This window comes from Pinus tabuliformis, chromosome 6, assembly GCF_031772625.1.
Source record: "Pinus tabuliformis cultivar Carrire ecotype Pingquan chromosome 6, CPIR1, whole genome shotgun sequence".
Taxonomy (NCBI): domain Eukaryota; kingdom Viridiplantae; phylum Streptophyta; class Pinopsida; order Pinales; family Pinaceae; genus Pinus; species Pinus tabuliformis.
In genome coordinates this window covers 1,983,421,976-1,983,445,858 of record NC_142292.1, presented here as the reverse complement: position 1 = coordinate 1,983,445,858, position 23,883 = coordinate 1,983,421,976, and the positions used below count along the sequence as shown (strand labels likewise).

At 39.3% G+C, this 23,883-nt stretch overlaps 1 protein-coding gene across 1 annotated transcript in view; it reads right to left on the bottom strand.

Annotated features, from left to right (window-relative positions):
- Positions 1 to 2,020: 2,020 nt before the first annotated feature.
- LOC149267159 (pumilio homolog 12-like) overlaps positions 2,021 to 23,883 on the bottom strand; it is a 199,926-nt gene continuing 178,063 nt past the window's right edge. Inside the window, exons 4-5 of the mRNA XM_089431628.1 lie at positions 3,072 to 3,330; positions 2,021 to 2,889 (exon numbers count right to left, since the gene is read on the bottom strand). Of these exons, the coding sequence (XP_089287754.1) occupies positions 2,782 to 2,889; positions 3,072 to 3,330 (367 nt within the window). The 3' untranslated portion in view covers positions 2,021 to 2,781. The remainder of the gene's footprint in view (positions 2,890 to 3,071; positions 3,331 to 23,883) is intronic.

The window sequence follows — 23,883 nt, the reverse complement described above, 5'->3', positions numbered from 1 at the left end:
TGAAGGTATTGAAGTAGTTGATCTCACATATCAAGTTGGCCTCACTTCAATAAATATACTCATATTGGGGAGGTGCATGCTCATTGCATTGAAACATAAGAAACATTTGCAAAAAAAAATTGAACAAGTGGCATTGCAAGCTAGTATTTATCCGCTAACAAACCACCCACTCTCCCCTCCTCACCCTCAAACTCCCCTCAACAATACCATTGCTCCTCAAAACATTATGCAAGTATCATTTCCAAACATTGTTTTCACACTTGCATCATTCATCTTGCTTACAGAAATCAAAATTTTGGTCAATCCTGAAATGTGCATAACAACAGGGAGTGTTCTAATCTTTCCACCCATGAGCTTCAACTTGACTTTTCATCATCCTATGATTCTAGATATCATGTATCTACTAGGAAAACACAACCATGTATTTCATAGTCACAAAACCACTCTCGATGAGGGATTATATGAAAGGATGCCTCATGATCTACATGTGTACTTGCAAATACCTAGTACACATTCCCCCTTCATCTGAAGAGGTTTTTGCTTTTGTAGAAGAAGCATCATCAAATCCCTTCCTTTTTGTCTGCAATTTTGAAAAATCTACAATGCCTTCTTTTTCCACATCTCCAACATACCTTTACGGATTTTTTTGTAGTTTAGATCTTCCTCTAGATTTAGATCTCCCACTTATAGACTTATTTTTATTTCTTTGAAGACTTTTTTATTGTATTTTGGGTTAAATGCAAGTCACTATGATTTTCACAACATAGCATGTCCCCGTCCATCCAACCCTCACAAAGGGCTAGTTGAAGGTATTGGAGTAGTTGAATCTCACATATCAAGTTTGCCTTACTTCAATAAATATACTCATATTGGGGAGGTGCATGCTCGTTGCATTGAAACATAAGAAACATTTGTAAGAAAATTGAACAAGTGGCAATGCATCCTAGTATCTACCCCCCGGCCCCCTGCCCCCCGCTCTCTCTCTCTCTCCAACTTGAGAAATTTTCTATGATAATATCGTGTTCTTTGCTTTGGAAAAAACTTCATTTGTTTTGCATATCAAATAGGAAATTTAACAAAAATGTGTTATGGATTAGGCACCCCACAAACGCTACTAAAATCTTGTGTGCAACAATTCAATTTAACACCAACATATATTTTATTGTACATAAACTCATCTCCAAATTAGCTTTCAAAATAGGTAAAAACCTATTATTACACAATCTAAACAGCAGAATATTTACTCTCAAAGAAATTTCAAGTCAAAAAAATGAGTCCAACACATGCAACAAGCTTTGTAGCTACATATTTTAACTACAGAAACAATAAGGCTATCGATCTTCACATATATTTTTATATAACAAACACACTTTAGTAGTGATCATAGACCTATACCCATTCCCCCGATTGTGTTCACTTCATGGTTTACATTCCCTGAAAAGAACGCGAACTAAGCATCACCACTAAAGGCTTCTAATACAAAGCTACACCACTTTAAGTTTGTTTTCTGACTCAGGCAGAGACAACAATCTTGCTAGGCACTAGATGCTAATGGCCATTAACATCCAGGTAGTATAGTGGGGGTATCTCAAGTTTAACCTTAAATTATATCAAGTTTTGTGAGTGAGAAGCTTCTAATAACCTGGACCAAGTTTGGAGAAACAAAAAGTGAATATATAATCCATGTAAAAACATTGACTTGCAAGAATCAAGATTCTTAGATTGGACTGAGATTAGCTCGAACCCATATAAACCCGGGCTCATGTTGTATAGGCATCAATCCCGATGTTATTTTGTATTGATAAGTGAAATCAAGATTACTTTAATATTGTTTTGAAATTAAAAAATACAACAAATGGCTTTTCAGATTAATTGTAAAACCTGAGCCAAGATTGAATATGAACCAAAGCTCTACTGCAGCACTAAATCACTCCACAAGGAACACACATTAAAACAAGCGAGGTTCACACCATATCTACAAGAAAATCCACTGAAACAATTGAAGAGTTTATTCTCGTCAAAATGTGCAACAAGTGGATCCATTGTAATTGAAAATTACAAATATTTACGGTACAACAGTAGAGTCCCAGAAATGCTAAATCTGGGAAATTATCAGCTACAAATTTGTGAAATATCCTATTTATTGCCACAGCCGGGGAATCGGATCACTACAAAGCCTGGATGTGGATCTCTATTTGTATTTCTTGCCAGTATAAATGTCTCACAGGAATCTTCTCCTTGTATAATATAAAATCTTGTCCTGGAACTGCCATTGTTCCTAACATACAGAAGCTAAATATCAAAATGTTTGGCTAATACCTACAGCCTCTCAGCCAATGCCGAGTGTCTTACAAGGGAAACTCTTTGGAGATAACTTTGTGAATACCCGTCTGTTGATCTGCATCATCCACCAAAACTTTTCAAAAGAATCCTTTAATGCTTAAAGGGGGTGCTATACTGTCAAGAAAAATTGCATTTTCCCCTAGAACAATGATGATAGCAATATGTTATACAACTGTAAGCTGGGGACCCGCATATTATCATTTAATTTAACCACCTGATGCAAGACCTGAGCTGACAGTACAGTTTTATTGCAAGTTTACACAGCCAAATGGCTTAATTTTTACATGTCCTAGCAATGATCCTAAAATATAATAAATCCCTATACTCCCTTAAAAAACAGTTGCAGCCTCGTAAAACACATTTTGCTACCAAGGCTTCCCTCTATAGCCAAAAGCAAGAGGTCCTTCAAAATCGCATATTAATTGCACAATAAAAATATTATTTCTTCAAATTGGTACGTGAAAGAATTCGCTTCCCAAACGGACTGCTCCGCAAAGCTGGCACATGTGGCCGGATAGCTTCCACTAAAGCAGCATGAATTGCACCCTGCTTCCAGAAGCAAAAAAATGAGACCAAAGTCTTCAAATAAGAACCAACTTGCCAGTCCTAACTGACATGAGAGGTCAGGACACACTAGATAAACAGCTCGCCACAATTGTTGCTTCTACTTTAATTTTGGAACAAGAAAGTAAAAGAAAAAAGGGAAAAGCCATGGCAAAGTAAATAACCTTAGAAACTGCCAAAGCAGATTGAACAACATAGTTTCCATAAGGATCCTGCAAAAGCTGTCCAAGTCGAGAACTGCTTAACAGTTCCTTAATGATGGTGACACGATGCTCTTCTTTACAAAGTTTCAAACATTTTTCCACCACATTACTGCCGAACTTTTGCATTGAAAGAAAGACATAGTTCCCTTCAAGTTGAGTAATAACTTTTCCCGTTGCCCATGGGATGTCAAAGTCCAAAATATATTGTACAACATAGTTTCTGCAAAAACCAGAATGGCAAAATGACAAACAAATGAATGCTATATTCATTATAATTTTTTTTCTTTAAGGGTGGTTTTGATTCTACTAAATGCATGTACAGCACTACCAATAACACACTTGCATTTTCTTCATAAAGTACAGATACAGATTGTATCTTTACATTATACCATTAGGGTCTACTATCTCATCAGTGTCCATGCATAACTCAAGCTATCTGGCTCACCGATTTTCAATTTAAATGGTTGTGACAAAGCATCACGAAATTTTCAGTACATAAGATAATAGTATAGTTTTATGATGGTGATACTGTTAAAAATAACTATTTACTATTGGTGTAGTGGTTAAAAGTTATGTTGGATTATAACACGTAAATAAAATGTTGTGTGTGTGTCATTTAAGTAAACTGAGTGACTTACCACATAGCTGAGGTGTCAAACAGAGAGATGAAAAGCCACTTGACCTTTATATTTGAAGGTACCTCCCTGTGCATTTTTGAATTCCTTTTATTAAAGCAGGCTTTATTTTATTTTGCTTAATTTAAAATTTGGGTCTTCAATGCTGCTATTCCATTGGCCCTCTAACGAAATGGTATCAGAGCTACACTTATGTAAGTTTTCGTTGCACAGGAACACTTGCATTACTATTTCAAACCATTGGCAGAGAGAATTCGAATAACTTGCATTACTATTTCAAACCAATTCATCATGTGAGAGTTCAAGTTGAGGTTTCCTCTTCATATTCCACTTAAAGCCTAATCAAAAGTGACTTAAGCTAATTCTAACTTGAGGTAATAACTAAGTAGTATGTACTATATACTACATTTACTGACTATAGTGCTTCTTAAAGGATATGACCATTACACATACTTTATCATCTTCCCTTGCTTGGTGAGTATGCTTGCACATTGCTCCTCGGTATCACAATGTTGCAACTTCGTTTGCCTGTTCTCCACCAATTGTCAGATGAGGTGACAATACACTTCCACATGTTTGTTACGACCATGAAACATGGGATTCTTTGCTAATTTAAGTAGACCTAATTGTCACAATGGAGTGTTGTAGAATCAGCTTGTGTGACTTGCTTGCAAATATTCTTGTCAAACAAACTGCTACATAATTTGCACTAATTGGTGCCCTATACTCCGCTTTAGTGGAGGAAAGTGAAACTGCATACAACCTATACCAAGGTTGGAAATGTACCTCATCATGGATTTCTCATCATGAACTGACTCTGCTCAACCTGAATCTATAAACCCTACAAGTCTGAACTTCACTTATACCATACTGGATACCAAATCCTCTTTGTTGCCATGCAATGATCAGCATTTGCGACTCTATACACTAACTCATTTGCCGATTTTGAGACAGATGCCAATGATAATTTCAGCCCAACCTCCATAGCTGTACTTTTTTATTTACAATCAGCAATTCTAAAACTCTCAAGAATGTTTTTGGCACTTTATTGGTGACATAAACACATGAACATCACTCTGCCAAAATTCTACATCGGGAAATAGTGAAGGAACCCTGAATCAGTGATGTCAAACACAGTGTGAGTTGAATTTTGGTTTCTAAATTGTGCTAACCCCACCACATGTGATGAATTGTGGGGATTATGTCATCCATGTATATCACAAACCCTCACTTCTTGAGATAAAGTCCTAGAGCTCAAGAAATGTTTTGGTGTAATAAAAAGAAGACCATTGTCACCTCACCAACCCTCTTCTGCACTTTCGGCCAGCTCTCCTCTAGCTCAAGGGGGGCTTCCTTATTATAAGATTACTAGGACTAGGGTCCAAATAAAATGAAGAGATAGTTCTAGCAAAACAGTTTTTATGAATTAGGAAAATAAAGTGGATGGAAGGACAGGTAACTAGTATCTTGTCATTGGGCATATGAGGTCAAATCCAAGGGAAATTTTAGGGGCTAAATATCACAGATGGGTTAATCTTCTATGCTCTTCCCAAAAAACAAATTTCACCAATTTCCATTTTTTCTAAAAATATTGACCAAATTTTATAAGATAATTTTACCTTAAAAATTGCCCAAATTTTATAGAGACTAAAATATAAAATCACTAGAAATTTGAGTATTTTTACAAGAATATCGACAGGTTTTACAGTAAGAATATCAGGACTGATAATAAGATTCATCAAGGCTTCTACACTTCTGGATTGTTAATCAAGGTTTTCATTAATGTCAATATGGCATCGTTTGTGATGGAAAATTCTTGTGATGCGTGATGTTGCCTTTGATGCCCATTAATCATAATACCCTAATGATGCAAGCCCTAGAACTTACCTTGTTGTACATAACCTAACATACCCATAGCTCTTGTTGAAGCATGTCTCTTGTTCAAAATGATGAAGTCCTAGATGCCAGCCCTTGTTTGAGCATACCCTAGCCTATGCATAAATGAAACCCTAACCCTAATACATAAATGTATCCTAATAAAAAAAAAAAATTAAAAAAACAATTCAGGGAAACCCTAACCCTAGTCCTTGGGAACAAATTCCTAAATCCTAAATAAAATCCTAACTACCTTAATTAAATCTATACCTAACCATCGTAATAACGAACATCCTCAATTCAATTAAAAACATCTACACAATATCATCGGCTCCCTAAATTGCAAGTCAGCACTCAAGCCAACAGTCGTAACCTTTTACCACATGACAACTCCTATACAATGTATTTTCTCTTTAATTAAAAAAAATAAAAAATAAAAGTAAAATTTTCACACATGTCATGTTCACTTTTACGTAGGTCAGCTTCAATATCCTATGTTGGACACTAGTCGTCTCATTCACACTTGTCAGCTCCCTTATGTGAACTTGCAAATGCATATACATATACATGACGCAAGATCATTCGAGAGGATCACTTTCGGAAAAATCAAGCAAGAAATGCGAAAGGGATCTTGGTGAAGAAGATGCGGAACGCAGATGTTCACGCCTCGTGACCTAACAACGAAAGAAGACACTATCTACATTTTCGGACCTGTAAACACTGTTTATACATTTCGAAACTGTGAAGACTGTCTATACATTTCAGAGATGTGAAAACAATCTACATTTTCAGATCTATGGAGACTGTCTATACTTCAGAGCTGTGGTGATGCTTTCAGACCTAACAGATACCATCTTTGACCTGTGACAATTGTTTAGGCAAGCTTTGTAAATGTTCTACCTTCGTATGGAAAGAATCTAAGACTTCGAACTTGTGACAAGCATCATCTTCGAACTTGTAGAAGACTTGAACTTGGACCTGTCAGTGTTTAGATCTTGGACCAGTACTTGTGGAAATATAGTTTGGCTACAGAACTCGAACTGTTGATAACCTGCACAAAACAACAATATTGGAGCAATAGTCTTGGACTTTGGGCTTGTTGGGCTTGGGTTTCTTCGGCTATTGATGACAGAAACTGTGAACTTATACCTCAATTATTGAATAACAAAACTTATAATCTGTTGGAGCCTTTTTGGAGTAATTTGTGCAGACTTTAAGAATAGGCTTGAGTTGTGAACCTTTACCAGGTATACCTTGAGAACAGTCATAGCTCAGATACATCTGGACAGTCACATAGAGAGGTTTGAACTTGAACTTTGGTAGCTTGGAAGATCAGACCTGTGGTAAACTTGTGGTAACAAGACACAAGCCTTGAAACTGTAATAGTAGAGGAGCTCAGACCTACAGTTAATTGTGGAAGCCAGCAAAGGACCTTGGAGTAGCATACCTCAGTTGGAGGAGAAGCTTATTGATATCACTTGAAGCAGCCTATTGTCATTGGAGACATTTTGAAGCTTCCTTGGGAATATTTTTGAGTTGTACTTGGAGCATCCTTTGAGGACAGTTTGGGCTATATACTTATGTTGAGAAGCATACTCCACCATATATCTTGAGCAGATCTTGAAACTTGTTGAAGTCACCTTGAAGTAGTTGTTCTTGGAGCCATCCGAAGACACCCTTGGAGAATTCTTGCCGCAACATATAGAAACTGATCTTGGAAAGATTATTGAAGACCATGATGCACCGATGTCATCATGAGGTAACTTGGAGAAATTGCTTGGGTATAATGAAGAGCAGTGGTGACACCTTCTAAGAGAACAAGGTTGTCATTGATGACGTGACGTGGAGACTAAAGTGAAGACTAAGAAAATATTGACAGGGCTTGTTAAAGAAGACATTGAGAGCCGTGAAGTATAACCAAATATATCTTGACAAAGTAAAGCAAGGGTTGGAGCCCAAGAGGTTGGAGCCTCGAAAAGACAAGGTTGGTGCCTTCGAGGATAGGGTTGGAGCCCTAGAGGATCGGAGTCCTCAAGAAACCAAGTTGAAGCGTGAACCAGATATAGGGTTGGAGCCCTTGAGGTTGGTGCCTCAAAATTGACAAGGTTGGAACCTTCGAAATCCAAGTCAGTGCTTGGCAAAATACAAGTTGGAGCCTGGGAGATTGAAGATCAGTGTCTTCATCTAGGGTTGGAGCCCTATACATATTGTACTTGATTTATTGTAAAGAATAAATTAATAAAAGTATTTATTCTATCATTGTTCATTTTTTGTTCTAAATATAAGTGACCTAACTGGTAAAAATAGCAATTGAAAAGAAAAACTGATTCACCCCCCCCCCCCCCCACCCCCCCCCCGCTCCCCCTCAATATTTCCAACAAAAGTTTCCATCGTGAAAATTCTCCTTGGTCAAATCATCGTTCACATGGGAGGCTAACCTAATGCTGGAAGGAGAATAATAGGCTAAGACAAGCTACATTGACTCTTTGCTCGCTGTCATAATTTGCAGAAATATAGCTAAGGACATTTCTAGAAAAACAACATCCAACACTTATGAAGATTATGATTTCTGGGAATGAAATGTAAGTACATTTAACCAAACGCTAAGAAAAAATGCAACATAAACAATGTTCCAAGAATAGAACAATAGAATATAGAGAAAGACTACCATAATTTTACAAGCATATGTCAAGATATTTCAACAAGAGGAAAACCAACAGAGATCTAAAAGTTCCTCATCCCCAACACAATTGAGTTGATCCTCCAAACATATCTAAAATATTCACCTAAGCTCCAAGGGGTTTCTCCAACAATCTAACCATGAGAAATAATGAAGAGTGCAAACCCTTCAGAGGTTTGAGTTTCATTTTCATTTACAATAAAGAACTTTTTTCCGAGATCCACAAATTTCTCCAAGATAAACCATAGAATAACGTCTCCTACAACTTCAACACTAAAAGTAGCAAAGATTTGGTGAGATCCACTTTCCTCTCCAAAAATAATAAATAAAATATGCCAAAAAAAATACAATAATTGTCTAGACTCTCAATTAACCAATTCCACGAAACAAGTCAGCGACAATATTATCACAACTGGACCAATAAGCCCCCCGAACCGGGCACTGGTTAAAAGACCAGGCCAAAAAACCGGTGAACCAAAAACACAAAAAAAATTAAAATTTTAAAGAAAAACATATATATTCATGTGAATCCATATGAATCCAAACCATTCATACACAAATAAGCAAAAGTTCTCATTTATATAGCATGTAAGGGTGCACATAATCAAAATAGCACTGAATGAAATTCATCTCTAAATAAGAAATAAATCAACAAACAAGCTCCGCATAGCCTCTAACATCCAAAAAAAATCACGCTACAACAAATACCTACATATCATCAAAATCATTGCCTATATTGGGATCTTCGTCATCAATATCACCCTCTAAGCATTAAAATAAGATAGAAAAAGCATAGCATGTCAAGTCAAGATTTTGTTTGAGTGATGGGTACTTTTTTTAGTAGGCTCATGATAGAGGAGTTTGACAACCAATGCCACTAACATTAAGGTACATAGAGGGCTTGGTGCTCTTGATTAAATACTAGTTCCATGCCCTCATACATGACAAAATCCAATGGAGCATTGCAATCACCCCAATCGTAAAATCCTAGAAAACTGTTAAGTATGTTGGATTTTGAGTGAGATCTAAATTCTACTTTCTCCATATGAAATCTAATGAGGTCAGAACCACACTCACATCCTAAGTCATTTCATGATAATGTTAAAAATTCAAGTAAAAGAGTTTACTTTAAGAATTTAACATTACCATGAATTGCATAGGATTAGTAGGGAAATATGGTCAAATACAAGGCTTCCCCTGTCATAAATCATTGTTTTTTTGAAGAAAAAAATCGTTCAAAGGGTCCTTGGCAATAATGTACAAAACTAGTCGATTCGTGCTAAACCAACCAATTTTGTGAAAAAAAGTTGGTTCAGTACTAAACTGGCCAAAAGCGGTTCAAGTCACCAGTTTGAACTGATTTTGTCCTCAAGTCGGTCAGACCAGCCAGTTCAGAGTAGTTCGATCCAATCCAAATAACATCGGTTAGCAATAATAGAATATGGGACTTGGCTATGCAATAACCTCCAAAAATAGCAAATGTGAGGTCTCCAAGTGAAACGTAATTGTGTAATGAGTCCCTAAAATGGCACACGTGGCACCTCAAATGATGGACGTGTAGCACTTCAAAGTGAGATGATGCCCATTAGAGAATGTGTGAAATCACATAAAATCCTCAATAGAATAAGACATTCCATGAATAAGCAAATTCTAACCAACTCGTCCTCCTCAAAATCACTAGAACCATGCATGAGGGAGACATGCAAAGTGCTCAAAATAGGCTCAAGATCCATGTTATAAGGGAACAGCCCCAACAAAACAAATAAATTCCAGGTGATCCTCTTCAAAAGTCAATAAATCATGAGAGAATGTGCCATAAAGTGTTTTGTAGTTGTCATAACCACCTCCCTGTATCAAGGAGACCTCAAATTATGAGCAAAGTAGAAAAAACCATCTAACCATCATTGATTTGGGGTAGCATCATATGTGCTCTAGCCACAAAATTTAGTGGAGAGCTTGGGGTACATGAGATCTCCAATACCCAAAAAGGGTTTGGGCAGATTCTAAACAGTTCAGGAGATATTAAAATAATTAATATTTTTAATGGAGTCCCTAAGTCTAAACTTAGGGAAAATAAAATATTAATGTGTATTAATATGAAACTGTGTTAGAATGGTCCAAAAGACATGAATCAAGCCAGATCTAAACTTAGTCATTGATTAGGGACTTAATCTTGGTCGTTGATATGTCAACAGGAAAAGTATAAGGGGAGGCTTGAGGGTCACTTTGAGAATACACCAGAGAAATCAGTCATTCTATTCTCTAGAGCGGGATTTGCTAAGAGAGATAGAATTAGTGATCGGGAGTTGTAGCTAAGGAGAATTGAGTATAGAGAAACAGAGAGGTAGAGATAGTGTCAGAAGAGCAGCAAGTATCCAGAGAGAATGACGCAGTAGCTGCCAGGGCTCACGCAGGGCAACGCAAAGGCAGCCGGGAGCTGCGCAAAGCCTCAGAGCGGCCAGCGTTGCTGACGCAAAGGACCAAAAGGGTGACACAGGGCCTCCTAAGATTGACGCAGACCCATTCAGGGTGATGCAAGGCCAGCACTGGGCAAAGAGGGGCTGACGCAGTCCAGAAAGGGCAAACGCTGGGGTTTTTGGGGCAGATTGTAGTTGGGGAGTTGCTGGAAGGATCATCCGGGGCTTCGGCTAGGAAATCTATCAGAAACTGAGAGGTATTATTGCCAAGGAAATTCTCTGTTGGGTAGGTCAGTTTCGGCACCCAGATTGTACTCTGATATTACTTAATAAGAAAACCCTCAGATAGCTGCACCGGCTTTCCCACATTGGATTTTTCTGGGGATATTGGTCTAAAATTAGTGGTGTCATATGGTGTGATTGTTTTTGTTTCTTTCAGTTGTTGATCTGTAATATGTTGAGCATGCACTAGTATTTATTTTCAATATTTACATTGTAAATAACTTGTAAGAACGGAACAAGTAGGTAGGAATAAATCAGATTAAAGTGCATGGAGGGTTTCTAACTAAGTAGACTTAGAAACTTCAACATGGTAACAATGTGTGATTGCAGATCACAGGAGGACTAAGGACATCAGTCGAGCAGAGCAATAGCAGCAGAAAACAGTTGTCCCGAGGTGACAGAAATTGTTTCTAGTAGAGCGGCAACAAGGGAAGGGTGACGTAGTGCCTCCGTCATCAAGGGTGTGTCGGGAAGAGGCAGCACAGAGGCTAAGGAAGGTAAAGGGAGCCTCACACAGAGCCACGCAGAAGCTGGGAGGGTTGACGCAGTTGGCTGAGCAGGCCAGGTTGTTGGTACCGGGATTGCGCGGAGCCTAGGAGCTCTTACCTTCAAGTTGCTGGGGTTTAGAAGGTTGTGGGAATATTGCAGAGTGGAGTTGGTGAGGTATTGTAGTTAGAACAGTACCTGATAGAGCAAGGCCAATAGGAGGGAGTTGATACTGAGGGTTTCTAGCTGAGGAACCTGAATCAGTGGTGCGATTGCACAAGATGATCAGAGTAGGGGGCATCTCAACAGCGGCAGAAGGATTTCCAGGAGGGAAATCGGGACTCAGAGGAAGTCCAAAAGAGAACTTCCAGACGAGAAGTAGAGATTCGGAGGAGTCGAACAGAGAACTTCCAAGAGGTAAGTAGAAGAGCATCATGGTACTACATGGAGTAAGATACCAGGATAGACTGGACGGAGCGTCGAACTTCGCAGTCTAGAAGGCTAGAATCTTATCCGTACTTGACAGAAATCATGTCAAGAACTCCGCCTTGAAGGTTATAACTATCCTAGTCGACCCCAATGATAACGACAAGTACGAGGAGGCAATGGCGAGGGCCAAGAGCATCATCCTTGACGTGGTCAAGGACCATTTAGTACCACACATTGCCGAGAAGGAAACGGCATCAGAGATGTGGGAGGCCCTCAAGAAATTATACCAGCATACTTCTGTGCAGAGAAGAATGCTACTTGAGAATCAGTTGAGGTCGTATCAGATGAAGAAGGGAGAACCGATTGACACCTTCCTCAGAGGACTGAATGAGATCCGAGATCAATTGACTGCTATAGAAGCCATGTCGGATACAGCCCTGAATGCTGTCTCAGAAGGCTGGGAGGTATTTGTCGACTCCAAAGTATACTGGGCAGAGGGAATCTTCCACCTTGGGACAAGATGTGGGCTGCTCTTCGCCAAGAAGAGATCAGACAGCAGTGAAAGACAAGTAGCAGCAGCAAGAGGATCAAAGTCAAGCAGGAAGAGGAAGATGTTGCCCTAGCATCTGAGGGAAAGCAGGAAAAGCGGAAGAAGAAGGATCTCTCCAAGATCAAGTACTTCCACTGTGGGGAGCTGGGTCATTATGCGACCCAATGTCCGAGGAAGAAGAGTAAGGGAGAGTCTTCCGAGACTAAGGCAATGCCAGCAAGGGCAGAGAAGGAAGTGTTGACAGACGATGACTGTGCCATGAGTGCACACGCGCCACTTGAGCAGAAGTGGGGAGACATCGAGTTGTAGTCAGACGGACTACAGGCGATGAGGGACAAGATCCTCGAGGTACCCAGCCTCTTGGATTAGACCTTGCTACGGGAGCCCTGAAGAGGAGTAGCAGGACTGGCTGAGTCGGGTATAGATGGATGCGGATGGAGCAACAAAGAGAGCTACAGTGCAAGAGTCCTGAGATAGCGTGAGGCTAGCAGGTTGCAGCTTTGCGAGAGGCATGGGAGTGTTGCACCAATGCAGGATGTCACAGAGAGGTGTGCAACGGTGAGAGATGCAAGGAGTTGTTGCAGCAGCGCAGAGGTCAGAGAGGGAGCACTTGTCAGCCGCAGATCGAGCTTCAGCATCAGGGGGGTCTCTAGCCCAACAGAGAGGTCAAAGTTGGGAGATCAGTTACTTACTTCTCAGTAACTGGGTTGCAGTGCAGCAGTGGGCAGAACGATGCAACATGTTGAGATGAGGTGCAATGCGGATGCAGTGCTGGGAGAAAGGACTAGCCGCAGCACGGATGCAGAGGGAGCTGTCGTACAGATGCAGCAGTTACAGTGGCAGAACCATGGGCAACAGTACAAGATACAACAGTGTAGAGGATGGTGGGCAACAGGCCTAGCATCAGCACAAGGACCGATGCAGGATGATCAGAGTAATACTCAGTGAGGAGTATTGTTAGAGCACAATCCTCGCTAAAAGGGAGTGTTGATTTTGGGTAGCATCGGATGTGCTCTAGCCACGAAATTTGGTGGAGAGGTTGGGGCACATGAGATCTCCAATACCCAGAAAGGGTTTGGGAAAATTCTAAACAATTCAAGAGATATTAAAATAATTAATATTTTTAATGGAGTCCCTAAGTCTAAACTTAGGGAAAATAAAATATTAATGTGTATTAATATGAAACTATGTTAGAATGGTCCAAAAGACATGGATTAAGCTAGATCTAATCTTAGTTGTTGATTAGGGACTTAATCTCGGTCGTTGATATGTCAACAGGAAAAGTATAAGAGGAGGCTTGAGGGTCACTTGGAGAATACACCAGAGTGATCAGTGATTCTATTCTCTAGAGCGGGGTTTGCTAAGAGAGATAGAATTAGTGATCGGGAGTTGTAGCTGAGGGGCATTGATTACAGGGAAACAGCGAGGCAGAGATAGTGTCGGAAGAGCAGCAAGTAGCCAGAGAGAGTGACGCAGTAGCCGCCAAGGCTCATGCAGAGCCACGCAGAGGCAGCCAGTAGCTACGCAAAGCCTCAAAGAGGCCAACGTTGCTGATGCAGAGGACCATAAGGCTGACGCAGACCCATTCAAGCTGACACAAGGCCAGCGCTGGGCAGAGAGGCGCTGACACAGTCCCGAAAGGGTAAACGCTAGGGTTTCTGGGGCAGATTGGAGTTGAGGAGCCGCTGGAAGGATTATCCGGGGTTTTAGCCAGGAGATTTATCTCAAACAGAGAGGTATTACTACCAAGGAAATTCTCTGTTTGGTAGGCCAGTTTCGGCACCCAGATTGTACTTTGATATTGCTTAATAAGAAAACCCTCAAATAGCTGCACCAGTTTTCCCACATTGGGTTTTTCCGGGACATTGGTCCAAAAATAATGGTGTCATATGGTGTGATTGTTTCTGTTTCTTTTAGTTGTTGATTTGTAATATGTTGAGCATGCACTAGTGTTTATTTTCAATATTTACATTGTGAATAACTTGTTAAGTAATAGAACAAGTAGGTAGGAATAAATCAGATTAAAGTGCATGGAGGGTTTCTAACTAACTAGACTTAGAAACTTCAACAACCGACTCCAATAGAGAGAAGTCAGTCTCGTTATCTAGCAATAAAATAATGCAACAAAGTGATGAATGCCCTCAATATGTTTGCAAAGTAGGTGAGATCTCTACTAGGAGTGGACCTCCAACTCAAAAGTGGGAAGGATCTCAAAATTTCCACCTGCTAACAACAAGCCAAGCAACAAAGCAACCTCCTAAAACAATTCCCCAACATCAATCTCTAAGAATAGTTTCCATCAACATGCATGCCAAGCAAGGGACAAGAGGAGCACTTTGCAAAGGTGGGCATCCACATGCTAGCACCATGCTCCAACTATCAATGCAATGTCACAACTCTCAAAGCAATGCTACAATGCCCAAGGCAATGCCATAGCGCCTAATGCAATGCTACAACACCCAATGCAATGTCACAAAACCTAAGGCAAAAGGCTCCTCAAAAGTTGCAATGTTTATTGGCCAACCTCCAAATATGTGCCATGAAGTCAACAATGGGAGAAAGCTTCATAAAAAATGATAATAAACTCCATCACAAGTCTATCCAAGTGTCAAAAATCACCAAACAAGCAAGGGCACCCAAGTAGTAGACCTCCATCAAGATAATGTTAGAATGTGAGTCCCTTGACAATCACAAAATTCGAGACCACATAGATACAAGTTGTAAATTTTACTTTTGATGAGGTGTTGTCATGATCCACTGATGAATTTTTAGCGAGATCTAGATCTACAATGATCTAATTGATGTACTATAAAGTCAGATCTTGAGATCACAATCTATAATAGAATTGCTCAAGGACTTTTCTGCCACTTTGCTTGTTTTCTCTTGCTAACCTAATTCTCAGCATGGTATCAAAGCCATGGCTAGCAAGGCTAAGAGTCGAGATTTGCTAAAGAGGGTGTGAAATTTGATTTGTTGATTTCTAGTGAGATATGTTTTTGGTCGTTGCAGTCATTTTGTGTTTGTGGCAGCTTGACACTGTCAAAGAGAGAGTAGAGTTGCGGCCTGTTGCAGATGTTGAAGTACATCCTGCATTGGATATCTATCAAGTTTCCACAAGGATGAAGTGAATTTTGTTACATATTAAGAATTTTTTTTTTTTTGTGTGTCTATATATATATATATATATATATATATAGATATATTATATATATATATATATATATATATAGATAGATAGATATAGATATATAATGCAACTCATACATCTACAGATTATTCTCAAAGTTAAGACAAAATTCTATTGGTAGTTGAGTCAATCTTGTCCCTTGGTGGTATCCATTTGACTAATGAACCTCAACCTGATCAAGCACGAGAAAGGGAACAAGCCCGTGTTGTCATCATCGTTTTTTGACTTTGTGCTAAATGGTGTGAGAGTTTACTTTTATCTTGGCTTTCATCATTATTTTTACGTCTTTGTGCTCAAAATCCTAGATATCCTCCCTGTAATGATGATATTGGTAGTCTGCAGCATCAGTGCTGTTGAAATCTAGTATTATACCACACAATGGCTCCGCTCCCATCTTCTTTTACTACACCCTCATACTGGAACATTGAGGGGGTCGTGCTAAATACAACTCCAAGAGGAAAATTCGCTCCTTCAAAACTACTGTCAAGTTTGGACTACATTGGGCTTCTGATCTTTGCACTATAGTTAACAAAAGAATGTTCACAGTTACGTATAACAGAGAAGTGCTCATCTTTGGTGTCTGCAATCTAATAATATTTCTCCTCTTGAAATAGTCGTACCTCAGCACCATGAGGCCCACCCACACCTCCAAATTGTCAATAAACACCTCTACCCTGATCGGATCCACCAGAGCAAGACTGATGTTGGAGTCCATTCTTGCTTTCCATATGTTGCTCGTCCTAATATAAATTGCGTAAATGCACTTCCCCTCATAATCAGTTGAATCTCCATATCCAATGGTTGAAGAAAAAAGGAAAACACGGGCAAGAAGATTTTGGATAGGCCATGGCTCTCGACCACATTTCCAAATATAAAGGCAACATATTTTTCAAATCTAATAATATTGCTTCTCTCCCCACCACCACCTACACAGATCTAGGGTGCTCTAACCATCATTAATCAACAAAGAAAAACATCATGATGCCATGTGCAATAAAACCACTGATAAAATAATACATGAGGCACATCTACCATGTAAATGGTTATCATCGCATCAAAACAATAGCATCAAAGAATCAAGATCATATCATAAGCCTCAACCAAAACATGTACAACCATGAAAAGAGAACGAAGCCATAACCAACAACCAAGGAGAAAATGAAACTCCTCTACCAAGACAACATCCACTACAAGCAACCTCTACCAAGTTTCCAACATTTGGAAGGCCAAAATCACCATGCACCACCTGCAAATTTGAGTCACCTAATGAAAATCGCGTGCACAATCCTCAAAGAAAACGGGGGATAATAATCCACTTAAACAACTACAATCACTACATCATCAACAATACCTATGAAAAATATTTGGATTGAAGGCCTTCTTTTGAATCCAAATATGTGCAATATCTTTCAAATTTAATGTATCACGCTCTTGGAGCTTGCTTTATATTTTAAAAAGTTTTACTTAACCTACACAAAATGTTCCTTATCTACAACCTAGAATTGTTATGGCTAGCACATAAATATTTCCTCTTCAAGATGGCCATTAATCAATGTGCTTTGCACATCCATTTGATACATTCCCCAACAAAAGAAGGTCGTCATTGTTGCCACCATTCTCATTGTGATTAGCTATATTGTTAGAGCAAACTTTTCCTCATAACCCACTCCTAGTTGAGCAAACCTTCAGCAATCGACCTTATCTTTTCTTTCTCAAAAACCACTAACGTTATATTTTCTATTATAAACCCATTTACAACTCATGGAAACCTTCCTTGTACATTGTTCTTGCATGACCTAAGTGTTGTTTCTCATGAGCATATCATACTCAACCTTCAAGGTCATTTCCCATTCATCATGTCCTTTCGAATTACCATAATTTTGTAGCTATAAGACTTACAAACAACAACCATTAATGTAGAGTTTACATATTCATGTTTGTACCATGCGAGAAGCTCATCATCCCTCACATTTCCATCATTTGTATACCATTTAAGTCTAAACTTCTTATCTTTTGTCTCCAAACCAATGCAACTATCAACCTAATAGGATGTTATTCTTATTATTGTAATTAATATTTAAGGTCATTCTTTAGTAAATAGGATTTTACTTTACATAAATAAAAGTACTTTAGTGTCTTTAATAAATAATGGAAAAAAAGTTATGTAACTTCTTTCCCTCTTCATTTGTATAAATGTAAGAAGACCTACTCTAATTTTAATGTGACAATACTTGATGATTCTCTCTTCTATCAGTCAATGCTAGGGCATCTCAAGATGGCCCATGGTCTTTCGAACTTCATTCAAAGTACCATTGTGATGAAGTAGGGGTGTCCCCTATCTCCCACTCTCTTTGGGATTTTTATAATGATAAGCTCAATCTTTCATCCAATGAGCACACATAGGAGGGTGAAAGCTACCTAATGCACCATGTTTTGATCTCCTTGCACCTCTAAGTTGGTGACTTCGTCTTGTTGGCCTCTACTCTTGAGGGATTACAAAGATAGATTGATGTGTTGGCTAGTTTTTGTGACCTTCGACAAGTGAAGGTCAACCTGGGAAAAACCAAGGTTATAATCTTCAACGCCTTGAAGAACTCTATTGCAAACCTATAATTCTACTACCATGGGGCCAAGATTGAGATCACCACATCTTACACCTACTTGGGGGTACAGTTCATAAGGCCTAGATTTGGTATGCGAGAGGTACTCCAAACTCAACTCAATAAAGGTTATGGCTCCCTAGTGCTCATCAAGCAACAATGCTTCTAGGCACAGTTGCGGGACATCTCATCCAAGCTCCACCCCTTGAGGCCATTATCAAACCCAAGATCCTTTACGGTTCTGAGATTTGGGGACCCAGTTTACTACAATCAAATTCGGCCACAATGGAGAGAGTCTAGACCTTGCTTCTTGGGTGTATCATCCGCTGCAAATGCACAGTTCCACAACCCATTATTCAGGCAAAGATCGAGGCCCACCCATTTCACCCTGAGGTCCTTTTTTCGCTGGGTCTCTTTCCTCCATAGAGTCAAGGCTTATAGAGAGTCTACTACCGAAAGAGAGAGATACTCCTATCTTGCACTTTTCTCTTCAAAGGCCATTGCTTCGGATACCCCCTTTGGTTGTGCTCGTGGATGGTTCGCAAAGGTGTCCTGGGGCCTTTAGTCGAGGATCATCTCCCCAAGCGTGTTCCTCTGTTAAGCTTCTCCCTTGATGGACCAACACATCTCTTGTTGACTCAACGGAAACCGAATCAAGACTTCAAAGAAGATATCTACAAACTATACATTTAGGTCACTTGGACATCCCCCCTTGTCGAGCCTTGGCCCAAAGATGTCCTTCCACCTAGAGAATGTTTTGGAGCTATAGGATTGCCGCATCGTCTGCCCCCCTTGTACTCATAGGCACTGGATGTACTAACTTAGGATCCCATGGGGGCAGCTTTGAGTTGGGTCTCATCGACTTTGGGTGAAGGAGGATCACCATATACCACAATCTAATAGGGTCTACCAGTCGTGCCACCTATAGGGGACGGAGATTGAGATAAACCTCATTTGTCAGTGCCCTGTATACTATGAGATCAAACAACGATATCACTTCCTATATAGAGAGTCCAGAGGATCCCTCTCTACCTTCTTTTGGGAGGCCAACTAGTACTCTTGAGACTGTTGCGAAGCTGCTAAACAACACATCAGTTCACTCACACCAAGAGCGCTAGGGGGTTTAGTACTAGACAGTTGTGAAGAAGCCAAGGATGAAAGCAAGTGAAGGCATTACAAAACAGAGAGATATAATATTGAAGTTGAAGTACAATTTTTTAAATAGTTGTATAGGTTGTATAAAAGTGCAAACACTGTACAAAATAGCCCTTGTATATATTTTGACAATGATAAAATCTTTTTACTAGATATCGTACAGGTCCATACGAATTTGTAGGAATAAGTGAAACTTATGAAGATGCGCAAGTAAAATATGATGCAAAAATTTGAGACATAATTATGCTCATCAAAATTGATAAGATTCTTCTTGAGGTTGACACTGGTGATGACACATTCACTATTTGGCAAACACTTAGGAATTTGCATGAAACCTTTGATAAAGGTAGAGCCTTTTTCTTAAAGAATATTTCGTTTACTATTAAGATAGATGAGCATAACTCTCTTCCGGATCATTTAATGAAGATTGAAGACATTAAAGATCAACAAAAGAGTCTCGAGAGGAGAATGGAAGAGGAAGATCTCGTTATCATAACTTTGAAGACATTGATTATTACTTCAAAAGATGAACTAACGTTTGATCAACTTCGCAATAAGCTTTTGCAGAAAGACAAGTGGAGGATAAGATTTAGAAATAACAATGGTCATGATACTTCAGAGGTAACCTTAGCAATGAATCTTATGGGAAAAGGCATGGTCAGCGAGACTACAACTGGCAATAAATAAAGTGGCAAGGCAAATGATTCAGGTAATCCAAAAACCAATAAGATTTTTAAATTCTTTCATTGTGGAAAGCTTGGCCATAAAAGCAGTTTTCATTAAAAGAAATTATGGGATGAAAAGCACAAGCTAAGGGTTCATCAAACCAACTATACATAGGCCAACATGGTTGAGCATTTGTTAGAATCACAATTGTCATTAGACCAAAACCCATAGGTTTTAGTCTCTGCTACAATCACCAGAGTTAGGATCCACGAGAGGCAGTTAGTCCATGTCGCAAAACACACGGGGAGCGTTGAACCCAATGTCCAACAATCTCCCCCCAGTGCGAGTCGGGTGAGTTTCGAACTCGAGACCTATCGCTTTGATACCACTTGTTGGAATCACGATTGTCGTTAGACCAAAACCCACAGGATTTGGCCTCTGCTACAATTACCAGAGTTAGGATCCACGAGAGGTGGTTAGTCCATGTCGCGAAACACACGAGTGTTAAATCCAATGTCCAACAGCATTATGAGGAGGATGATTGTTATGTCTTTATGGCTTGGAATAAGGAGGCCCATATAAACAATATTGGTTGGTATATTGATTTTGGTGCTTCTTGTCATTTCACCAATAGAAGATATCGGTGCCCTGATTTTAAAGAAAATAAGACAACGTCAAATACTATGAATTTTTGTGGTGGGAAGAATATAAAGTTGTTAGAAAAGGAAAGTACGTGGATACAAATGCAAGGAAAAAGGCCCTCCCTCTATCCACTCTCAGCTACTCTGCCATACCATGGAACAAAATGCACTAGAATAGAATTGAGCTGCTTTTCCTCCTATTGGCCCGATTATAACACGACCTGATAGCCAACTAGGGGTTAAATTTGACCCATTCAACCCCCAATATGGGTTACAACTCAACCCTTCTAGAGTCTTCTTAATAGTGCCTATGTGGCTAGCCCCTTTTCCATGAATAACAAGGGTTGAAGTGGCTTCTTATAGAAATATGGTGGTCAATCATAATACGTGAACTTCTAGGAACTATAACTTTTCCATCTGTACTTCGATTGATGTGATTCTTGCACCGTTGGAAAGATCATCAAACATAGAATAGTGCTAAGGGTGCAATGATTAAGTGGCAAAATTTTCCCCCCAATAAGTGTCGTTTAAGGCCTCAAATTGGCCCCAAAAGGTTTCTAACCCCAATTCTCCAAACTAGGTCCCACTACTAAAACCACTCTTGTAAGTTGATTTCTTTGATTTTTCCACCCTGAAAGCATCGAGATAAATGACAAATAATATAATGATCCAATCCATGTCATACCTCCCCATTTGGTAGGCTTTTGGTCCCCAAAAAATTTTACTTAATGAGGTGAGGAAACTATTCCTTTACCTTCTCCTTTGAGTGCCATTTACCCTTGCTTGGAAGTTGTCCTTTCAATCCAATCTACCCAAACATCATGTTCCCTAGGTCTTGTAGTTCTACACCTCTTCTACGAAATTATATCCTCTGTCAACTCCCCTGGCAAATTTGGTACTAAATCCTCTATAAAAAATAATAATTGCTCCTCTTCCCAATCCAACATGGAACGTTCATAGAGTTTCAAATTTTCCACATTCACTACTAAGTAAATGTGCATGTACGGCGATAGACTAAGTATAAGTTTTATATCCAACATTTTCCAGTGTCTCGAAGGACCAGATTACAAAGCCTTGATTTTCTTACTAGAACCATGTAGCCTCTCTTTCAATTGTAACCCTACTCGGTCTCCCACCTTGAATAACTTCTTTATTCCATGTTGTTCATGATTGTCCGTGTACTTTTCATGTGACTTCTTTAATGTCTCCTATACTTGCAAATGGATTTCTCTGATCTTTCCAACAATTTCTCTGCACTTAAAGTATCCTCTCTAAGATCCTCCCTCACTCCTCCTTGCTGCCCATAGGCAAAATCCAAAGGTGAAGGTGGCAAACATCCAAAACAAGTGTCAAATGAGTATTTACCAATAGGAAGTGTGGACTAATTTGTTATAAAAGTGTTGTATATATCCAGATTTTCATCCCAAGTCTTTGAATGCTTCTGGTTGTAACCCCTCAAACATTGCACCAAAGTCCAATTGGCTACTTTTCTTTGTCCATTTGTCTATGGATGGAATGTTGTAAATCTCTTCAACTTCGTGTCCATCTTCTCCCACAACATAGTCCAAAATTCATTAAGAAAACCTTATGTCCATGCCTGAAACAATGCTCCTTGGTATCTTGAAGTACACCTACACCCATCCAAAGAACAAGTTTGTTGCTTCTTTCCCATTGATGCTCATTTTACAAAGCATAAGAATGGACATCTTGTTGAACCTGTCAACTACCATATAAAGGTATACATTTTCCTTCTTGGTTTTTGGTAATCCTCCCACAAAATCCATAGAAATGCTTTCCCAACGATGAGTAGCTACAAATAAGGAATGGTATAGACCTTGTTTGCTATCACTAAGCTCAATACCGCAAAGCATACATCCTCTTATGAACCTAGCTACATCTTCTTGCATCCTAGGCGAATACACATACCTCTTTAAGTTGGACATTGTTCCCCTACACCAAAATGCTTTGCAACCTTGGAGCTGTAAGCCTCTCTAATTAGTTGTGGCCACTTACATTTAGGAACACATAACTTGTCCAACCTGTAGAATAACCCATTCTGGAGTCGATAGTTAACTACGTTGTCCTAATCATTCACATGACTCTAAATATACAACTATCCTCGATGTATGCCTCTTTGTATGCATCATGGGTGAAAGACTGCATTTGCATCAAAATTCCTAAAGTTGTGATCTTTGATGTGGGTGGACTTCAAAGCATGTCAACCAACTTGTTTGTGTTTCCCCTCTTGTACTTGATCACTAAATGAAACTCCTATAAAAACACCATACATTTGTAATCCTTGGTCTACTGTGACTTACTCTAGGCGTGCAAGTACTATAGTGATTGGTGATCTATGTGAATTACTATCTCCTTTCCCATCAAATAGTGTTTCCATTTTTTGATAGCTTGTACCAAGGCATAGAGCTCCTTGTCAAACGTAGGATAGAGGAGAACCGCCCCATGAAATACTTCTAAGTGGTAGCATACAAGCCTTCCTCCCTACATCAACACCGCTCCCATAGAATACCCTTTGCATCTTTCTCCACTTCAAAGAGATGTTGCAAGCTCAATAATGCAAGAACCGACCTCTGATTGATTTTCTTCTTTAACTCCTCAAGGGCTTTTTGCTGACCCTTTCTCCACCAAAAGCCCTTGCCACTCATTGTTATGGCATGGAGGGCTACTACTATTGCTAAAAATGAGGCCATAAATTTCCTCAGGTACTCTATTGCCCTAGCTAAACTCTTGGCCTCAAAAACATTGGTGGCACTGGCCACTTTATGATGGACTTCATCATTGTAGGATCTATGTTTAGCTCTCCTCCACCAATCACATATCCTAAATACACCAATGGTTCTTGTGCAAACTCACATTCCCAGAGATTTTCCATCAGTTGATGCTTCTTCAATGTCTCTAACACCTACAATAAATGTGAGATGTAATCCCAAGTAGCATTGTATACTAGTGTATCATCAAAATACACAATAACAAATGAATCTAAATATGGATGCATTATGTCATTCATTAATCTCATGAATGTAGCAAGTGCATTGCATAAACCAAATGGCATGATTAGCCACTCATACAAACATTGCCTGGGTTTCAAGGCATTTTTCCATATGTCTTCTTCTCTGACTCGAACCTATTGATACGTTGATTTTAGGTCCAAC